The sequence below is a fragment of the Mus caroli genome, chromosome 11 (assembly GCF_900094665.2).
Source record: "Mus caroli chromosome 11, CAROLI_EIJ_v1.1, whole genome shotgun sequence".
Classification (NCBI taxonomy): Eukaryota; Metazoa; Chordata; class Mammalia; order Rodentia; family Muridae; genus Mus; species Mus caroli.
In genome coordinates, this window is record NC_034580.1 from 97,272,395 (window position 1) to 97,292,407 (window position 20,013).

Genomic DNA, 20,013 nt, shown 5'->3' on the forward strand with positions numbered 1-20,013 from the left:
CATGGCTTCTGCATCAGCTCCTGCTTTCTGACCTGCTTGAGTTCCAGTCCTGACTTCCTTTGGTGATGAACAGCAGTATGGAAGTGTAAGCCGAATTAACCCTTTCCTCCCCAACTTGCTTCTTGGTCATGATGTTTGTGCAGGAATAGAAACCCTGACCAAGACATACGCACACACACATGCTATATACCACACACATTACATACATATACACACACCATACACATATCTACCCCCACATACATCACACATGTACACACACACACATACTCACACTACACTCCACACACATAAACAACTATATGCCACACACACATGATAGATAGATAGATAGATAGATAGATAGATAGATAGATAGATAGACAAATCAGAAAATCCCTTAGGTATCTAACTGGACAATCAGGTCTTTCAGCATGCTGAGCAATTACTCAGCCACTAAGCTACATCATCCCCAGCCTGATTTATTTGTTTATCTTGTTTGGGTTTTAGAGGAGTGGGGTCCATTTTTCTTTACTTTTTAAATATCAACAACAACAAAAAAATCTTAGAAGTATTTTAAAATCTTGTTTACCTGTCTGTGTGTGCGTACACATTTGCAGTCAGGTGTCTGTGCCACTGTCGCACATGGAGGTCAGAGGGCAACTTGGTGAAGTTGGTTCTTGCCTTCTACTATCTGGGCTCCAGGGCCAGCGCTTGGGTCCTCAGGCTTGGCAGCAAGCGCCTTTCCCCACTAAGCCATCTCACCAGCCCAGTTCTTAGCATCATGGAAACTTACCTAAAAGAAGCGTAAGCCACAAGTACCACACATGGAAGAACCATGTGAGTTCCTGACCCTGATGCTTGTCCATGGACTTCATTTTCAAAAGTGGCAATGATTTCCAACACCTGGCTCATTTTCTCATGTACATTCTACAAAGGCTGCCTTTTCTAAGTCTTGTTTTATATAAAGTAATTAATGCTGCCAGTTAAAAGCTACCTGGACTCAGCCAGGTACACACCTTTGTTTGCTCCCAGCATTTGGAAGGCAGAGGCAGGTGGATGGCTGTGAGTCTGAGGCCAGCCTAATCTACAGAGCAAGTTCCAGGATGGCCAGGGCTACACAGAGAAACCCTATCTGAAAAACACGAACAAAAAGAAGCTAATGAGAGCCTGGCGTGGTGGCCCACTGGAGGCTTTGCCTTCATAGCTAAGGGAGCATTGGAGTTAAATGCAAAGATGAAAGAAAGAACTGGAGAGATACATCAGCATTTGCTGCTCTTACAGAGACCCAGGTTTGGTTCCCAGCACTGACACTGAAGCTCACAAGCATCTGACCTTTCCTGGCCGCTGCAGGCACTGCATACATAGGATACACAGGCAAAGATCCTGTGGTGGTTTGAATAAAAATGGCCCCATAGGCCCAAAGGGAGAGGTAGGATTAGGAGGTGTGGCCTTGTTGGGGTGGGTGTGGCTTTATTGGAAGAGGTCTGTCACTGGGGGTGGGCTTTGAGGGCTGAGAAACTCAAGCAAGGCCCAACATCTTTGTAGCTTGCTGCTGCCTGCAGATCCAGATGTAGGACTCTCAGCTTCTTCTCCAGCACCATGACTGCCTGCATGCTGCCATGATTCTCACCAGGATGACAAGGGACTAAAATCCTGAATTGTAAGCCAGCCCAAATTAAATGCTTTCCTGTATAAGAGTCGCCATGGTCATGCGTCTCTTCACAGCAACAGAAACTCTAAGACAGAGCCCGTACCTATAAAATAAAAACAAATACAAAGGAGAAGGCAGAAAAGAAGCAGCCAGGCATGGTGGTGCAGGCATTTAATCCCAGCACTTAAGAGGCAGAGGCAGGTGTGCACACATGCCCATGTGATCCCCAGTGAGGACAAATATGTGTGCACACACTTCAGGACACACACACACACATACATACATACAGGAACATACAAGTTAAGTGTTAAATCTTATAATGAGGTCAAAATGAACAGTTGTATAAAAATAAAGCACCCACTGATTACTAGTTAGAGACATCGAGATTGTGTGTGTGTGTGTCTGTGTGTCTGTGTATACCTGTGAGGGAGATGCATGTGGAGATGAGAGATCAGTCTTGGGCCTTGTTCCTCCTCAGGTACTGTTATCTTACTGTTTTTGAGTCAGGGTCTCTCACCAACCTGGAACTCAGCAGGTAGGCTTAGGTTGGTTGGCCAGAGGCCCCAATGATGTACCTGTCCCCACCTCTTCAGCACTAAGGTCAGGACTCTGCACTCTCACATGCGGCTTTTTAGGCTGACGTTGAGGACTAAACTCTGGACTTCCTGCTTGTGTGGCAAGCACTTTATCGACAGTGCCATCTCCAGATTCCTTACATCCAGACTCTTATATAGAAAATTTACATAGAGCAAAGGATACGGGAACTAGGCAGAAACACGGACCTTTGTTGCTGCCTTTGTGTCCCAGTGAAGAGCTGGGAAGCTGTACGAAGACGAGGAGAAAATGTGATCTAGGGTCCGAGGAAGATGGAGTTTGAGAAGCTGAAAAACTAGAGGCAACACTCAAACCTCACTTTAAAAAGAACATACAGAAGGGCTGGAACCATGGCCAGTGGTTAAGAGCACTGGCTGCTCTTCCAGAGGACCTGAGTTCAATTCCCAGTACCCGCATGGCAGCTCACAACCCTCTGTAACTCCTGTTCCAGGGGAATCAAATACCTTCATACAGTCAATGTACAGAAGATAAAGATAGATAAATAAATAAATAGAACCCAGAAACCAGGCAGTGGTGGCACAGCCTTTAATCCCAGCACTTGGGGGATGGGGCAGAGAGTGAACAAGGCAGGTGGATCTCTGAGTTCGAGGCCAGCCTGGTCTACAGAGTGAATTCCAGGAGAGCCAGGACTACACAGAGAAAATCCTGTCTCCAAACAAACAAGCATCTATCAAATGGACACAAAAGAATCCAAAGGAACACTGGCAACCAAGAAGTCAAGTGCAGCCTCTGAATTGCTTCTGGGGCAGGCACCATTTTGAGGCCTCTGAGCTCGCCAAATGCTGGAGATGCAGGAGCAAAGGCATAAAATGTCCATGTATCAGCAGCGTGAGCATGACTCTGTGGCAACTCCTGCGCTCAGGGGCACTGAAGCCCAGGCACCAAAAATAAAGGTTGAGGAAAGTCTAGAACTCCTTAAAAGGAGAAATGACAATGTCATGCTAAGCAGCACACATCTGGTGCCCTGGCTATTTGAGTTGTCCAGGCAGGAGGACAGCGGAGTCCAGGAAGTCAAGGCCAGGCTGTGCAATATAGCAAGACTCCTACTGAAAGAGGGAGGGAGAGAGGCTGGGAGATGGTTCAGTCCATAAAGTGTTTGCCATGCAAGCATGAGGACCTGTGCACACACATGTAGCAGCACACATGGAACGGTATGCACATGTACACATACACACTCAGAGAGGGAGAGGAGGGAGAAGGGAGGGACAGAACATAGTTTCCAGAAGTCTACAAGTCATTTCTTGTTTGTGTTTAGAACTCCCCTTATGTTCTACATCCTAGGAACCAGGAAACCATGCCTGCCTAACTGGACAAGGGCTCTTTTATCCTTGTTATTTCCCTTATTTAATTAGTTCATTAATTAACTTGGAGACGGGGTCCAGGCCAGCTCCATCAGCCAGACTGTGTACCAAACTGAGCTACACCCCAAGCCTTCTCTGGCACTGCCGGAGGTGTCAGCAAGCACAGGCTCCCAGCGCCCTCTGCTGTTCTATCTATCACAAGGGCTGGGTTATTGGGACTGACATTACTGAAGGATCCTGATCTGGGCAAGAAGCTGTAAAGGCAGAAGAAACTGCAAAGATTTGCACAAAACTCCGGACGAGCTCACTCGCTTGGATCACAACACAGACACTGAGAGGAAGCAAAGGGAGCCAAGGGCCCTGACCTTTGCCACGATGATGGTTTTTTTCAGACTTTCTAAGCCGAGTAGAAACCTTCAAGACATCCAGAGCAAAGGCATCAAAGGTGGAACGTTAGGATCACTTAATGCTATGTGTTAAGCAGGGTTACAGAAACAAGGAAGAAAAACAGCAGACTCAGGAAGAGGTAGAAAGAACTACAGGCTTACCTTTAGAGCCCCATAAAGATCAATTCCTGGAGCCCAGGAAGACAGACTAGAAGGTAAGAGCATTTGCTGCACAGATGTGAGGACCCCAGTTCGAATCCCTAACACCCATGTAAAACATGGCTGCACATGTCTGTTTCCCCAGCAGTGGGAGGTGGAGGCAGGTGGGCCTGGAGTTCACTGAGCATTGGCCTACATTAAATAGCGAGCTTCCAGTTCATAGAGAGATGGAGACAGAGAGAGTCTGTCTCACAGGAATAAGATGGAGAGGGGTAGAAGACACCTGACATTGTCCTTAGGTCTCCTCATGTGCAAAGACAGACCAGAAGAAACCCTGGCTGTGGAGAGCTTTTGGGGCCCACTTGGTGGGAATTTGACATTGGGCCAGGACAAGGAAGTAAGCTCAGGCAGGAATCTAATTTTAGGCTAGAACAAAGAAGTAGGCTTCAGGCAAGAATATGACTTTGGGCTTGGACATGGAAGTAGGCTCAGATACCTTGGTCATCCTGATAACGCCTTAGAAACAGCGATCGTGGGACTTTGTTTATTGCCTTGCTTGTTCCTTGATGATTTGTGTTTATGGTCTTGCTTGTTCCTCAAACTAGAGCTGACTTTATCACTTACATGTAACTAAAATGGTATAAAAGCAGATTGGGAAAAAAATTATTTCACCTCAGCCTCAGAACTGGCTGGGGTCATGCTACAGTCTTGTCTAATTGCCTTTTTCTTTTGAATCCTCGCTCCCGCAGCAGCCTCAAGCCAGCCTGACTCTCCTCCACCTCCTCCTCCTCCTCCTCCTCCCACTCCTCCTCCTCCTACTCCTCCTCCTCCTCCTTCTNCTTCTTCTTCTTCTTCTTCTTCTTCTTCTTCTTCTTCTTCTTCTTCTTCTTCTTCTTCTTCTTCTTCTTCTTCTCTATAAGGACAACAATTAACTGGGGCTGGCTTACATGTTCAGAGGTTCAGTTCAGTATCATCAAGGTGGGAACAGGGCAGCATCCAGGCAGGCATGGTACAGGAAGAGCTGAGAGTTCTAAAATCTTCATCTGTAGGCTTCTAGCAGAATACTCCACTCTCTACCTTCTAACAGCTGCCATATTTGAAGGGTCATGGACAACCCAGTTCCTTCTAGGCTCTGAGCAACTTTGAGGCAAAGTGTTTGCAGCTCGAGAATTTAAAGGAAGGGCTCCTAGTGGCCATCCTGTTGGAAGAGAAACCAGCCAGCCTGTGTATATAGTTTGGTCTCTTCAGCACTAGTGGTCCAAATGCTGGCAATCAGGGGACCAAATCCTCCCCAGGCCTCATGGTGCACCCACAACTCTTCCCTGCCTGCTTCTCCTTAATAATATAATCTACTTCCCTGTTCTGTTTGTTTTCCTTGTTTATTTTTTTTATTCCAAAATCACCAATGGGCCAGGCAGTGGGGGTACATGCCTTTCATCCAGAGGCAGGTGAGTCTCTGAGTTCAAGGCCAGTCTGGTTTATAGAGTGAGTTCCAGGACAGCCATGGATACACAGAGAAACCCTGCCTCAAAAAACAAACAAACAAATAAATAAATAGAATTTTTAAAAATTTCACAATGGATGTACCATTCCTGGAGGTATTGCAATACCAGGCTGATGCGTGGAGTGGACAGAGCAAGCTCCTATTCCAACTCCTACTTCCAAAAATCCATTTAATATATTGTCCTCGGATAGAGGACGTATCAGATATTAAACTGATAAGAACAGATACTACACTTGATCTTCGCCAAAAGGCCGAGAAGCAATTATTTTCCTTAAAAGTTTATTTTAGACTTATTTTGTGTATGCGTGTGTATTTTGCCTGTATAAACGTATGGGCACCATGTATGCTCTGGTGCCCAGGGAGGTCAGAAGAGGATATTGGATCCCCTAGCAGAACAGAAGTGACAGATGGTTGTAAATGTGTAAATGTTGGGAACCAAACCCAAGCCCCTGCAAGAGCAACAAATGTTCTTAACAGATGAGCGCTCTCTCTCTCTCTCTCTCGATTCTCTTTTTATTTTTCTTTCCTTTAATAAGATTTATTTATTTTAATCTATATGAGTACACTGTTGCTGTCTTCAAATGTAAGGCTCTGGTGAGCCTGGGCATTCCCTTAGTGAAAAACGTGGAGCCAGAATCAATGCAAAAAGCAAGAGGTGGGGTTGGAGATTTAGCTCAGTGGTAGAGCGCTTGCCTAGCAAGCGCAAGGCCCTGGGTTCGGTCCTCAGTTCTGGNAAAAAAAAAAAGCAAGAGGCATTTATTGTTCCACTGCACTGGGTTTGTCCCAGACCCGAAGGACAGGCAGCGACCCCCAGAGGCCCATTCGGCGAGTTTTTATATGGTTTTCAGGGGCAGAATAGAGCATCAGCAACTAGGCACAAAATGATTGGCAGAACAGTACGCCCTTTAAACTGATTGGTCTTTAGGGAATGAGGTAGTAGGAGCTTACTCAGCCTCTCCCTTCTGGCCTACGCACTTTCTGACCTGTCTCTTCCAAGAAGGGGGTGGGAGTGAGGGTCCGGTGAAATTTTCTAATGGCTGAGCTGACCTCTTTATAGACACACCAGAAGAGGGCATCAGATGGTTGTGAGGCACCATGTGGTTGCTGGGAATTGAACTCAGGACCTCTGGGAGAGCAGTCAGTGCTCTTAATCACTGAGCCATCTCCCCAGCCCTGATTCTTTTTCTTTTTGACCCCACAGACTTAAGTGCATTCACACCCTCTGTGTTGGCTGGTCTTATGTCAACTTAAAACACAAACTAGAGTCATCTGAAAGGAAGGAACCTTTAATGAGAAAATGTCTCCATAAGGTCCGGCTGTAAGGCATTGTCTTAATTAGTGATTGACTGAGGGAGGGGAGCAGCCCATTGTGAATGGTACCACTCCTTGGATGGTGATCCTGGGTTCTGTAAGAGACAGGCTGAGCAAGCCATGGGGAACAAACAAGCAAGCAGCACCCCTCCGTGGCCTCTGCATCAGCTCCTGTGTCCAGGTTCCTGCTTTGAGTTCCTGTCCTGACTCTCTTTGGTGACGAACAGCGATATAGAAGTGTAAGCCAAATAAACCCTTTCGTTCCCAAGTTGCTTTTTGATTGCAGCAATAGAAACCCCAACCAAGATGCCCCTTCTCTTCCTGCCTTTATTCTTTTCTGTATCGCCTTTTTTTCTCCCCAGCTACAACTGCCTGAAGAACACGGTCCACAGCTGTATGACTCATGATCTCGGGACCTTAGGACACACTTAGCTCTCAATAAACATCTGAGTGAATAAGCAAACGTTTTCTGGGCTCGGTGGTTATAGACTCAAGTCTACCGCAACACCAAAAATATAAATTGCCTTGCTGTAAGAGGAAAAAAGGCTTGTTCTGTCCACAGGCTTGTTGGTTATTTCTTTTTGAGACTCCTTAACTTTATTTATTTATTTATTTATTTTTTTTTTTTTGGTTTTTCGAGACAGGGTTTCTCTGTGTAGCCCTGGCTGTCCTGGCACTCACTTTGTAGACCAGGCTGGCCTCGAACTCAGAAANCCGCCTGCCTCTGCCTCCCGAGTGCTGGGATTAAAGGCGTGCGCCACCACGCCCGGCTAACTTTATTTATTTTAATTGGCAAAAAATTACATGTATTTACCACAAAACTTGATATTCTGAAATGTGTGTACACTGTAGAATGGCTCAGTGAGCAACTGTTTCTATGAGCCAACTTGGACATTACTTGACTATTACTATCTATTCTCCTTACAAATCTTAAGAATCCAGCAGTGAGGCCGGGCATGGTGGCGCACACCTTTAATCCCAGAACTTGGGAGGCAGAGGCAGGCGGATTTCTGAGTTCGAGGCCAGCCTGGTCTACAAAGTGAGTGCCAGGACAGCCAGGGCTACACAGAGAAACCCTGTCTCGAAAAACCAAAAAAAAAAAAAAAAAGAAAGATTGCTGAACACCGGGGCTCATGCCTTTAATCCCAGCACTTGGGAGGCAGACACTTCAGGCCAGCTTGGTCTAAATAATGAACTCCAGGACATCCAAATCCATAGAGAGACCCTGTCTCAAAAATCACACATTCATTTGTGGGTACAAGTTCAAATGTGTGTTTGCGTGCCCTTGCGTATGCATTTATATGGAAGTTGAAGGTTAATGTCCCACATCTTCCTCTACTTATCTCTGCCACCTTATTTTTTAAGGAAATGGGAGCTAGCTGATTGGGCTTGGCTGACTGGCCATGGAGATCCAGGGAATCCTCCGGTCTCTGCCTCCTGATATTTATGTGGGTGGGTAGCAAGTATTGTACTAAGCTATCTCCTCACACCATCCCCCTTTTTCTTGTTTTTGTTTTGTTTGGTTGGTTGGTTCGTTTTGATTTTTTGAGACAGGGTTTCTCTGTATAGACCTGGCTGTCCTGGAACTCACTCTGTAGACCAGGCTGGCCTCGAACTCAGAAATCCACCTGCCTCTGCCTCCCAAGAGCTGGGATTAAAGGTGTGTGCCACCACCGCCCAGCCCCCTTTTTCTTGAGAACAGGTTTTGTTTATATAGGCCAGGGAAGTTTCTAACTCAAGGCAATCCCCCTGCTTTACCATCATGAATGTTGGGAATTACAGGCATGTGCCACAACACCAGCTTTGTATTGAGGTTGATGCATTTTCTGTGTGTTTGTTTTTCAATTTGAGACTCAGGACTTCACAAATCCTGAAACCGGCATTTTAAGAAAACCAGGGAGCTGGCCTGTGGTGGCTCACACCTTTGATCCCAGCACGTGGGAGGCAGAGGCAGGTGGATTTCTGAGTTTGAGGCCAGCCTGGTCTACAAAGTGAGTTCCAGGACAGCCAGGGCTACACAGAGAAAACCTGCCTCAAAAGATTTTAAAATAATAAATAAATAACAGGGATACAGGGATATTCCCATCAGGCCTCAGCCAAGGCTGCAACAGATGAGAGGCTTTCCCTGGGAGAGCTTCTTCATCTCTAAGCACAGCCCAGGACTGTCAGGGAAGACCTGCTCTTGACTCTCAGAATGTGAAGCCTGGTGTCCTGCTGGCTGACACTGCACAGAAAGTGTAACACTTTCCTCACTCACTCACTCACTCACCCCCTGAACAGCCAGGCTGCCCTCTGCTGAGGACACAGTAGTCAGAGTTGACTCACGTTCAGGAATAGAAAACAGGGGCAGGCACTTTCTCCAAGAGATTTTCTCATCACAGTGTTTTGCCACCAGTGCCGACAGAGCCCCAGAGTTTATTTAAGGTCTCCTGAGGGGGGGAAAAAAAAAAAAAAAACAGACATTCTGGCATAGTGTGGTGGACTCATAGCTTTCCACCCAGGAACAAAGGGTGAGGTGGGGACGAGGGACATTTCTAACTCAACAACTGTTGGCCTCCTGCTCAAGGGACTCCCTTCTATTTTTCACACTCCAAGAAGACGGTTGTACCTTAGCACCATAGCTATGCTGCAGAAAGTATGATCTCTATATGTACACATAAATAATTCCTTTCAGTTTTTAAAAAATGATTTATTTTTCATATGCATTGGTGTTTTGCCTGTATGTCATGTGAGGGTTCAGATCCCCTGGAGCCAGAGTTACAGACAGTTGTGAGCTGCCATGTGCACATGCTGGGAATTGAACGTAGGGAAGAACAGCCAGTGCTTTTGACTACTGAACCATCTCTCCAGCTCCCCTTTTACATTTTCTTTTAAAGATTTATTTATTTATTATATGTAAGTACACTGTATTGTAGCTGTCTTCAGACACTCCAGAAGAGGGCGCCAGATCTCGTTGCCCCCCCTTTTACATTTTTATTTGTATGGGTGTCTTGTCTGGATGTGTGTCTGTGCATAACGTGCCTGGTGAGAAGCCCAGAGAAAATTAGATCCTCTAGTACCATAAACATAACCAGTTATAGCTGGTTACTACAGAGTTGCCATGTGGGTGCTGGGAATTGAACTTGGGTTCTCTAGAAAAGCCAGTGCTCGGGCTGGTGAGATGGCTCAGTGGGTAAGGTCCAGAGTTCAAATCCCAGCAACCACATGGTGGCTCACAACCATCCGTAACGAGATCTGGCGCCCTCTTCTGGAGTGTCTGAAGACAGCTACAGTGTACTTACATATAATAAAGAAATAAATCTTTAAAAAAAAAAAAAAAAGAAAAGCCAGTGCTCTTAAGAGCTGAGCCACCTCTCCAACACATTATAAAAATGTAAAGTTTTATTCCTGTTACATGTGTGCACCTGTCTGAAGAGACCAGAACAGGGCACCAGATCCCCTGGAGCTGAAGTTACAGGTGATTGTGAGATATCCAATATGGGTGCTGGGAACCAAACCCAAGATCTCCAAAAGAGCAGCAACACTCTTAACTGCTGAGCATCTCCCAGGGCCCTCGACTCTTCTCCAACAAATCAGTCCATGCCGTTGTGCTTTCTGGTGACCCTCATCGGACAATCCACCCCTTTCAGGAACACACAGTTCTTGACCCGGGCATGGGATTAGGAACCCTGTGACAGACTGGAGTGATGTCCTCAGTTCACACTGCTTATTTATCCTGCTCCACACACCTAATTTCTGTTTTCACGTAATTTGCCCCAGTATTTATGCCTCCTCATAATTGAGTAATTTCAGAAAGTTCCTTCTCTCTGAGAACATTATGCTCATGTCCCCAAGGCCAGGTCAAGGAACTGGAAGCCTCAGCAGTAAGCCAGACAACCATGTTTGCCCAGCAAGGCGGGTTTATGACTTGTTCTAAAGTGAGCCAAGTTTGAATAAACCATTCATGCTCCAAGTGAACAGAGCCCACCCAAGTGATGCTGAGTAAATGCCCAGTCTACCATTGTCTTATTAGTCCTATGGCCTCAGTGCTGTGTCCCCTGGAAACTCCCATCCTAGCTCCCCAGTGAGGGGTGCTTAGGGGCTGCAGCCTTAGGGTATGATTATTGATTATGTGATGTAGGCAGGACACTCATGATTGGTGCCCTGAAAGAGGTCCCAGGGCCTGGGCTGGCTCAGTAGGCAAAAGTGTTTGCTGCAAGCCAGATGATCTGATTGCTGAGTCCTGGATCCCACATAAAAAGTCCAGTTGGGGTAGCAAAGATGGCTCTGCACCTAAAGGCACTGGACTCCATGACTGTCAACCTGAGTTAAATCCCCAGAACACACATGGTAGAGACAACGGATTCACACAAAGTTATTCTGTGCCATCCACAGACTTGCCATATACACAGACAAAATAAATACATATTTATTTTATTTATTTTAGACACTGTAAGACAAAAAACCAACCAACCAACCAACCAAACAAACAAACAAACAAAAAGACAAAAAACAAAACAAAGCAAAAAAACCCATGCTAGGTGGTGGTGGTTCACATCTTCAACCCCCTCAGAAGGAAGAGGCAGGTGGATTTCTGTGAATTCATGGCCAGCCTGGTCTACAGAGTGAGTTTCAGGACAGCCAGGGCTACACAGAGAAAACGTCTCAAAAAACCAAAAACAAACAAACAAAAAATTATAAACAAGGGAGGACACAGCAGCATGCATCTGTAATCCCAGCACTCCTATGGTGAGATGAGAGGCAGAGACAGGACACGGACAACGACACACGGACACCACACACACCCATCCATCATACACATGGACACTGCACACATTACATGTATACCTGCACTCACAAATATACCATACACAAAGAGTTCTGACAAACTGAAGAACTTTGTCAGTTGACAAAACCTTGGAGCCACAAGGAATTAACGTGATTCTAAGAATCTATGTTAAAAAATCAGACTTGGCATGGTGACTTTATGGCCAGCCTGGTCTACATAGTGAGTTCCAGGACAGTCAGGGCTACACAGAAAACCTGTCTCAATAAACAAAAACAAAATGAAACAGGCGTAAATGTAGGCTTGTAATCTCAGGCTGGGAGACAAAGACAGGGCTCACTGACCTGCATAGCCTACTTGGTGAGTTCCAGAATAGTGGAGGTGCTCTTGCAAAAATAAATGAAAAAACATGTTAAACGGTGAATGGTATAGTGATGATTTTCCAGTTTTGGTTTTTCTTTGGGTTTTTTGAGACAGGATTTCTCTGTGTAGCCCTGGCTATCCTGGAACTCACTCTGTAGACCAGGTTGGCCTCGAACTCAGAGATCCGCCTGCCTCTGCCTCCCAAGTGCTGGGATTAAGCGTGCGCCACCACTGCCCGGCTTCCAATTTTGGTTTCTTTAAAAAATACAAAAATAGGGCTAGAGAGATGGCTCAGCAGTTAAGAGCACTGGCTGCCCTTCCTGAGGTCCTGAGTTCAATTCCCAGCAACCACATGGTAATGGGATCTGACACCCTCTTCTGTCACATGGCTGTACATACATGCACTTGTATACATAAAATAAATAAAATCTACAAACAGAAATAGTCTAAGAATCTGTTTTTGTTTCAATCCCCAGCGTGAGATACGGTTCTGCTCTGCAACGGCTGACTATGTTTTGCCTCATGCTCCAGCTGTAATGTGAATTTACTGGCTTCCGATAGTTTCTGCAATTGTGCGACTTTGGAATTCTGGGGACTCTTCAGAGGGATGGGTGGGTTGTTGTTGGCGGTCGTGGTTTGTTAAATAGTCATGCACAAAGAGGAAACAAGAAGGAATTAGATATCCTGACTGCAAAGATCAAACTTGCAGGAAGGAGTCTATGATGGCACTGCCCTCTTTCCCACCCCTTTCTATTCAGGGATCTCTTTCCTTTCCTCTCTATTCCTTTTTTTTTTTTTTTTTTTTTTTTTTTTTTTTTTTTTTTTTTTGATTTTTTCGAGACAGGGTTTCTCTGTGTAGCCCTCCCTGGCTGTCTTGGAACTCACTCTATAGACCAGGCTGGCCTTGAACTCAGAAATCCGCCTGCCTCTGCCTCCCGAGTGCTGGGATTAAAGGCGTGCGCTACCACTGCCCGGCTCCTCTCTATTCCTTTTCTCTCCTACCTAGTGTTAAGGGGTTCAAAGGGTGGAAGAAAAGGCATGGAGAAGGGTAGGAGAAAGAAGAACCCACAAAGTAGCCAAAGACCAAGACCAGTCTCCATACACATGTTCACTCATGTACACACACACACACACACACACCCCACAAAACCGAGGTCTGAAACCTGGCAGCCCATGCCCACAGTCTCAGCACTCAGGTGAGTGACACAGCAAGACTGTCTCAAAAAAAAAAAAAAAAAAAAAAAAGACAAAATAAAGCAAGGAGATTTGGATGAGGCTAAGCCCTAGGTGAAGCCTTGCACTAGCCATAAGCAACTCTACCACAGCATGAAGCTTTAGAAAGGACCTAGCTCAGTACCTTTCATTGATTTAATTTCCACTCATAGAGGTTACACCTAATGGAGCCAAGTGAGAAACCACTCATACCGGTGCTAGTCGAGTTAGCACACTGGAACACGCCGTGCAGATTACGCACACTAACATAAATGGCAGTATACAACCATGTTTGAGTCACGACATTTTACTGTTGGAGAGAGTGCTGTGGTCACAGGGACGATGTCCTGGCCCCTTACTCCTCAGCACTCTGTGTGCTGATATAGTCCTGCAGAAGCGCCTGCACCTCTGCCCGGCGGCTCATCTTGGTGGCTTTGCCCTGGAAGCGGCCCTTCTTCCCTGCTCCTTTGCCTTCCAAGATTTCAGCCACCCTAGAGAATGAAGAGATGGTTATGGAGATAGTGCCAAACCAGACTTCAGGCCACCAGAGGCTGCCTGTTAGGAGTCTCCATTATAAATAACTATGTTTTCCTGTGATGTTTCCAAGGAACACATACTCCAGAGAGCCAATGATGACTGAAAATTCTAATGCCCAAAGGAACTGGAGTCTACCTCTGAATGTAGTTAAAACAAGAAAATAATAAACCAGGCATGGTTTATTTGGTCCCAGTACTTGGGAGGCAGATCTCTGAGTTCCAGGCCAACCTGGTCTACAGAGGGAGTTCCAGGACAGCCAGGACTACACAGAGAAGAGAAACCCTGTCTCGAAAAAAAACAAGAAGAGAAAGAGAACTACAGGACAGAACCAGCACAGTGGGCTGCGCTGTACAGAGGCAGAACGGGAAAGGGAGAGCGGACGGGCTCTGCAGGACTCCGAGCTCAGGGAGAGCAACTAAACAGAGGCAAAGGCACAATACCACATGTGCATTCTTCATGCAGTGAGCTCCAGGTTCCCGGCTTTGAGACCTGTCACCCATGCTGGGTAGGGCTTTGATAACACAGCCATCTTTAAGTAATTTTGGCTCCTATAAGTAACCCAAGTAAAACTAAATGGACTTTGCTGGTATCTGTACTTTGGTCTGGGGTGAGGAAACATCTGTTCACAGTTCCCCAGGCACAGTGTCAGAGAAGACCTCTTAGGGCTGTGGCTCTCAAACTGTGGTCATGACCCGATTGGGGGATGAATGACCCTTCCATAGGGGCTGAACATCAGATATCCTGCATATCAGATATTTATACTAAGATTCATTCATAACAGTAATAAAATTAGTTATGAAGTAGCAACAAAATCATTTTAGGGTTGGGGCTCACCACAGCATGAGGAAGCATATTAAAGGGTCGCAGCATTAGAGGTTGAGAGCCACTGCTTAGGATCAAATTTTCTGTTAAAATAAATAAATAAATAGAAAATAAAGCAAGCCCTGGGCTCTCATCTCCTTCTGCCCCTTTTACTGTGAGGCCTCAAGTGCATGATATAAGGTCCCTCATCTGTCAAACTAGGCGTGCCTGTGTGAGACCACATCTGCTCAGCCTGCCTCACATGCCTCTGTGAACCAAGGACATCACAGCGTGATGCCCTGCAGGAGCACAGGCTGCAGCAGATGCCGAAATACACAACCTCCCCCCTCACAGGAGCCACTCACATTACCTGGGCCCCAGGGTCTCCACAGCCTCTGCCGGGCCTGCCAGTAAGAAGAGCCCAGCACCCTTCTCATCCCCCACAGTTAAGAACAGGAGGGTCTCCTAGAAAGTAAGACAAGGAGATGAGCACACATGGGGTCCACTCCCCTACACCCTACAGTCCTCTAAACCACAGAGATGTCACTGATGGTGATGTTGCAGCCTCCCACTCTGGCTGGGCTGCCAAGCTCTGTGAGAATGGCCAGGAGGTTAAACACTAGGAGAAGGCCACTGACCATACTGAATAGAAGACACCGTTCACAGCCTCACTTCCACCATCCTTTCCTGTCTGTGCTGAACCACACACCCTAGCTGCCATTGCCTAAACAGCCACACCACTGCTTTCTGCTGGCCACTCTGCTCCTTGGCTACCTGAATACCTCTAAGCAGGCTCTGTGGCCTAGCCCTGAAGCCTCTCATTCTCTTTAAGTAATGTGTTCTGCCTCCAGCATTTACCACTCCAAATTACAAATGCTGAAGTCACATGTCTCTCAGGCTAGAACAGGGATCTGTGAGACTCAGTGCTGTGTATCGAGCAGAATTACAAAGAGACCTGAGGATTGAGCCCAGGAGGCATTCCATAAAGAGTTTGGGGCTGGGGCTGGTGAGATGGCTCAGTGGGTAAGAGCACCCGACTGCTCTTCCAAAGGTCTGGAGTTCAAATCCCAGCAACCACATGGTGGCTCACAACCATCTGTAATGAGATTGGGTCCCTCTTCTGGAGTGTCTGAAGACAGCTAAAATATAATAAATAATAAATAAATAAATCTTTAAAAAAAAAAAAAAAGAGTTTGGGGCTGAAGAGATGGCTCCGTGGTTAAGAGCACTGACTGTTCTTCTAAAGGTCCTGAGTTCAATTTCCAGCAACCACATGGTGGCTCACAACCATCTGTAATGGGATCTGATGCCTTCTTCTGGTGTGTCTGAGGACAGCTACAGTGTACTCATATACATAAAATAAATAAATCCTAAAAAAAAAAAAGAAGAAGAATTTGAAGTAAGAGCAAAAGAAGCTTGGCAACCTCCTATGCTGGACTATTAGGATCAAGAAAGGCAGGTGACTGCCGGGCAGGGCAGTGGTAACACACACCTTTAATCCCAGCACTTGGGAGGCAGAGGCAGAGGCAGGCAGATTTCTGAGTTTGAGGCCAGCCTGGTCTACAGAGTGAGCTCCAGAACAGCCAGGGCTATACAGAGAAACCCTGACTCAGAAAAAAATAAAAGAAAGAAAGGCAGGTGAGACTTGAGACAACAGAAAAAAAAAAAAAAAAGAAAGAAAGGCAGGTGGTGAGACTTGAGGCAGAGGTCTTCAAAGGGTCTCACCAACCCGACATTCTCTAGCACAAGGATCCAGGTGCCTTTCAAGCTTTCTTGACTACAGAGATTGATCTCAGCTAGTATTTGAATACAATTGTTTCAGCTCTTCTTGTGTTAACCTGAAGGGACTTTGGCTAAGCTAACTCCCTCATCCATGCCTCCCAGGGCCTCTGCACAGTGGAGGAAAATACACACTCTCTCTCTCTCTCTCTCATTCACACTCTCAATATCTCTCTCTCTCTCTCTCTCTCTCACCTCTGATCCAATCTCATTGGCAATGATATTCATGAATTCAGAATCGCCCTCTTTCCTACGACAAAGGACACAGACATGAGACCCAGGATGAAGCGGTGGTGCTGTGACACTGTAGGAGGCCAGGTTCCTCCTCTAGAGGCAGGACTAAAACTGACAGTCCTGATTGCTTCCTGTTTGAGTGCACAAAGTCCCAGACCCCTCAGCATAGAGAAGATGCCCTCAGCCTCATTGGCTTATACCCATGGATCCCCAGGATCCTGGCAGATCTGACAGAAGGTGAGAGAGCCAGGAAAGGAGCTAATGAGGCCTACATAGTTACAGTGAAGATGCTTCTATTAAACCCAGGAAGTCAGTAGCACCCTTCCTGGGGTCTGCTAACTAGCAAACCAACCACTTAGCAACCCACATCCCACTGTGCATTGATCTGTGGGGAGAGGCTGAGACCCGGGCCCTTCAATTCTCACCTGTGTAGTGTGACCACACCACCCCAGGCTGGGCTGCTCCTGAGGCTGTGGGCAGTGTGCACAGCCAGGTCTCTAAGGAGGTTCAGGTTGTTCTGAAATGGATATGAGAACTCAGACATGTGCAAAAGATAACAGGGCACCATCGTCTTTCCTCCTGCACTGCCCTCAAACCCTCTTGAGAATCCACACATGGGCTGAGGCGAGGGGCCCAGGCCCCTCCAGTGCCCACAGGATCCATCACCTTCTGCAGGAGCTTGGTGGCATTCTGGAGTTTTTTTACTGCTTCCACGTGATCCTCAACGCCACACCTATAAGACAACGGTTAATGGAGAATGGCCAACTGCCCAGGCCCTTCTGAAGCTGGGGACAGAAATCTATGATACCCTCCTTGCTGGGGTACCTTCCTCAAGATGGGAACAATCAAAGAGGTCCTTAAGCAACTGTAAGGTAGGGTACAGGACTAAAGCATTCTGTGGGGATCTGAGCTGCTGTCCAGAGCACCTGACCCTTCGGAGCAGGTCACTCTGTCTCTCTAGTGGTGGAAATGCTAAGCCCAGGGGTGCAGACCTTGGGAGCAGGGAGTGTGGAAGGGGCATGGCGTGGCGTGGCATGGTGTGGTGTGGCAGGGCAGAGCATACTTAAGTAGTGAGGTCAAGGCCTTTTCACTTCCATGACTTCGCTCCATCCACTTCAGTACCCGGTTCCCAGCCAGAAATATCAGGTTGCTTTTGTTCTTTTTCCCTTTCTCAGTCCCCAGAATCTTAATGACCTACACCAAAGGGTAACACACAGAGACACAAACACACCCCAGTGGGTCTTAGGACACAAGGGCAAGAGAGACCAGACCCCCTCTTTAGCTCTGAAGTAACAAAGGAGAGACTTAAGAGACTCTCCCACCACCCCCAGCCCTGCTCGCCCACACCCTGTCCACACACACTCCATCGCCCTTCCTCACTTACCTGAAGGTCACTGAGATTGCTCACGTGCGTCCCACAGCACATGTTGGAGTCTACACCTTCGATGGTAACAACTCGAATGGGCCCAGCATGATCATCGGGCAAACCCCGACCCCTCACCTGGAACAGAGGGAAGGGAACAGGGCTGTCTGAAATTTGATGAGGAGCCCTTGGAGAGCCACTCTGTGGAAACTGCTGTCAGCTCTCTCCTCACCTGCTCCACCTCAGGGTCATCCAGGCTCAGCTCTCGAACACTCACAGGCAGCCGGTCTCTGATTTTCTGATTGACACTCTTCTCGATAGCAGCCACCTGCTCAGCAGTCACAGAAGGGCTGTCCAACTCAATCACACTCCGGAGTCTCCCTAACTCCCTGCCAGAAAAAGCAGCACAGACACAGCGTGCTGGGAGTTTGTGAGGAGTACTCACACTGAGTCTGAAGGCGCAGGCCCAGAATCCTAGTGCTGGGGAGATGGCAGGAGGCCGGGACTTTAAGTCACCTGTGTATTCACAGTGAGTTCAGGTTCCTATAACAAAAGGGGTGGGGACCACACTTATGTCGACTCAGGAGCTAACTGCTGTGAATTCAAACAAACAAAATCAATAGGTAGAGCTTGCCATTCCCATTTTACAAAGGCAGCATTAAATAGGAATACGACCAAAGCCATGCAATGGAAGAACCATAGATTTAGCTCCAGGCTCTATACTCTATGTTCTCTCCCAATCAGAGGCAGATGTCTCCTCTTAAAGTTTCTCCTAAGAGACACAAGAGCATCCATGGCCCAGTCTTCAAGAGAAGGCAGGCACGGTGAACACTGTCCTAACCCAGCACTGGGACCTCTCACCACACCACATGCCTCTGCTCACCATGACGTTGTCTTCAGCCCGAAGAGAAGGTCAGCAACCGCAGTGATGAGATGTTGCCCTGAGTCAAGAGCGGGATGGGAGCAAGGTGAGAAGCCCAGCCACACAGCCACCCAGCCATAGGCCTGACACGCATTTTCACTGAAAACCATAAGGGCCTGAAGCCTGTCTCAGTGACAGAGTGCTTGTCTAGTAAGTATAAGGTCCTAAGCCAATTCCCAGCACTGGGGGGTGGGGGTGGGGTGGTGTTGGAGGCAAGAGATAGATAGATGATTGATTGATAGATGATTGATTGATAGACAGATAGATAAATCCATCAGCTAGAGAATTCCTCCTGCAGCTTTACAACGCTACTTGTGAGGAAACTTGCCAAGGCAAAGTACCTCCTCAGAAGCGGGGGTCTGAGGAGGAGCTCTGACATGTGGCATTCATTCATCTGACAAATGTTTACTGAGCGCCTACCACGTGCAGAACGCAGAGCTCAACTTCCGAGGTGCACCTGCACTCCTGACTGATGAGAGGGAAGAAGACAGGAAGAACAGGAAGAGGAAGAATTAAGCAGGAAGACAGAAAAGAACTGTCAAAGCCTTGAAGAGGGAACGGGTGTGATGTGTACCAGTAATCTGTTCAAAAAGATGGGTGCTGTGGGTGTTCTGATGAGGTCAGAGCATATCCACGAGCAGCCACAGCAGGTCTGTAGCCTTGGTAACAGCTTTACACACAAGGAAGATTTGAAGATTTCTTTTCTTTTCTTTTCTTTTCTTTTCTTTTCTTTTCTTTTCTTTTCTAAGGATTATTGAGGCTGCTCTGTGACAGAGGGCTCAGCTAGCACAAGCAAGGCCCTGCCTTCAATCTCCAGCAGTGCAAGGAAATAAAAGGACTGCTCTGTGGCATAAGGTCCTGGATTTAGTCCTTAATATGAGGAAAAGAAAAGGCTGCTTGGGCTGTTGTATAGGAACAGAGGAGCAGGAGAAAGACTACATGTGAGGAAACCAGCCAGAGGTCATAGGGGAGATGGTTAGGGCTGGGACTGGGACTACTGCAGTGGGTGGAAGCAGAAAGATAATTGAGGATAAATGGAGACGCTTGATGACTGACTCAATGTCTCCAATAAAGAATCTGGAATGACCTGAGAGACTGAGGAGATGCTGTGAGTGACTGGGGGGGGGG

The 20,013-nt window shown here is 47.0% G+C and overlaps 1 protein-coding gene and 1 non-coding gene across 2 annotated transcripts in view; both read right to left on the bottom strand.

The window, feature by feature from the left end:
- Positions 1–5,670: 5,670 nt before the first annotated feature.
- On the bottom strand, positions 5,671–5,861 carry LOC115032731. Its single transcript, XR_003838346.1, has one exon. It is a non-coding gene; the product is annotated as a U2 spliceosomal RNA (small nuclear RNA).
- A 7,679-nt stretch (positions 5,862–13,540) lies between these two features.
- Positions 13,541–20,013, bottom strand: part of LOC110304784 (alanyl-tRNA editing protein Aarsd1) — an 11,350-nt gene continuing 4,877 nt past the window's right edge. Inside the window, exons 4-12 of the mRNA XM_021176377.2 lie at positions 18,847–18,904; positions 18,196–18,352; positions 17,985–18,101; positions 17,664–17,794; positions 17,267–17,333; positions 17,026–17,117; positions 16,562–16,616; positions 14,958–15,052; positions 13,541–13,740 (exon numbers count right to left, since the gene is read on the bottom strand). Coding sequence (XP_021032036.1) covers positions 13,605–13,740; positions 14,958–15,052; positions 16,562–16,616; positions 17,026–17,117; positions 17,267–17,333; positions 17,664–17,794; positions 17,985–18,101; positions 18,196–18,352; positions 18,847–18,904 — 908 coding nt within the window. The 3' untranslated portion in view covers positions 13,541–13,604. The remainder of the gene's footprint in view (positions 13,741–14,957; positions 15,053–16,561; positions 16,617–17,025; positions 17,118–17,266; positions 17,334–17,663; positions 17,795–17,984; positions 18,102–18,195; positions 18,353–18,846; positions 18,905–20,013) is intronic.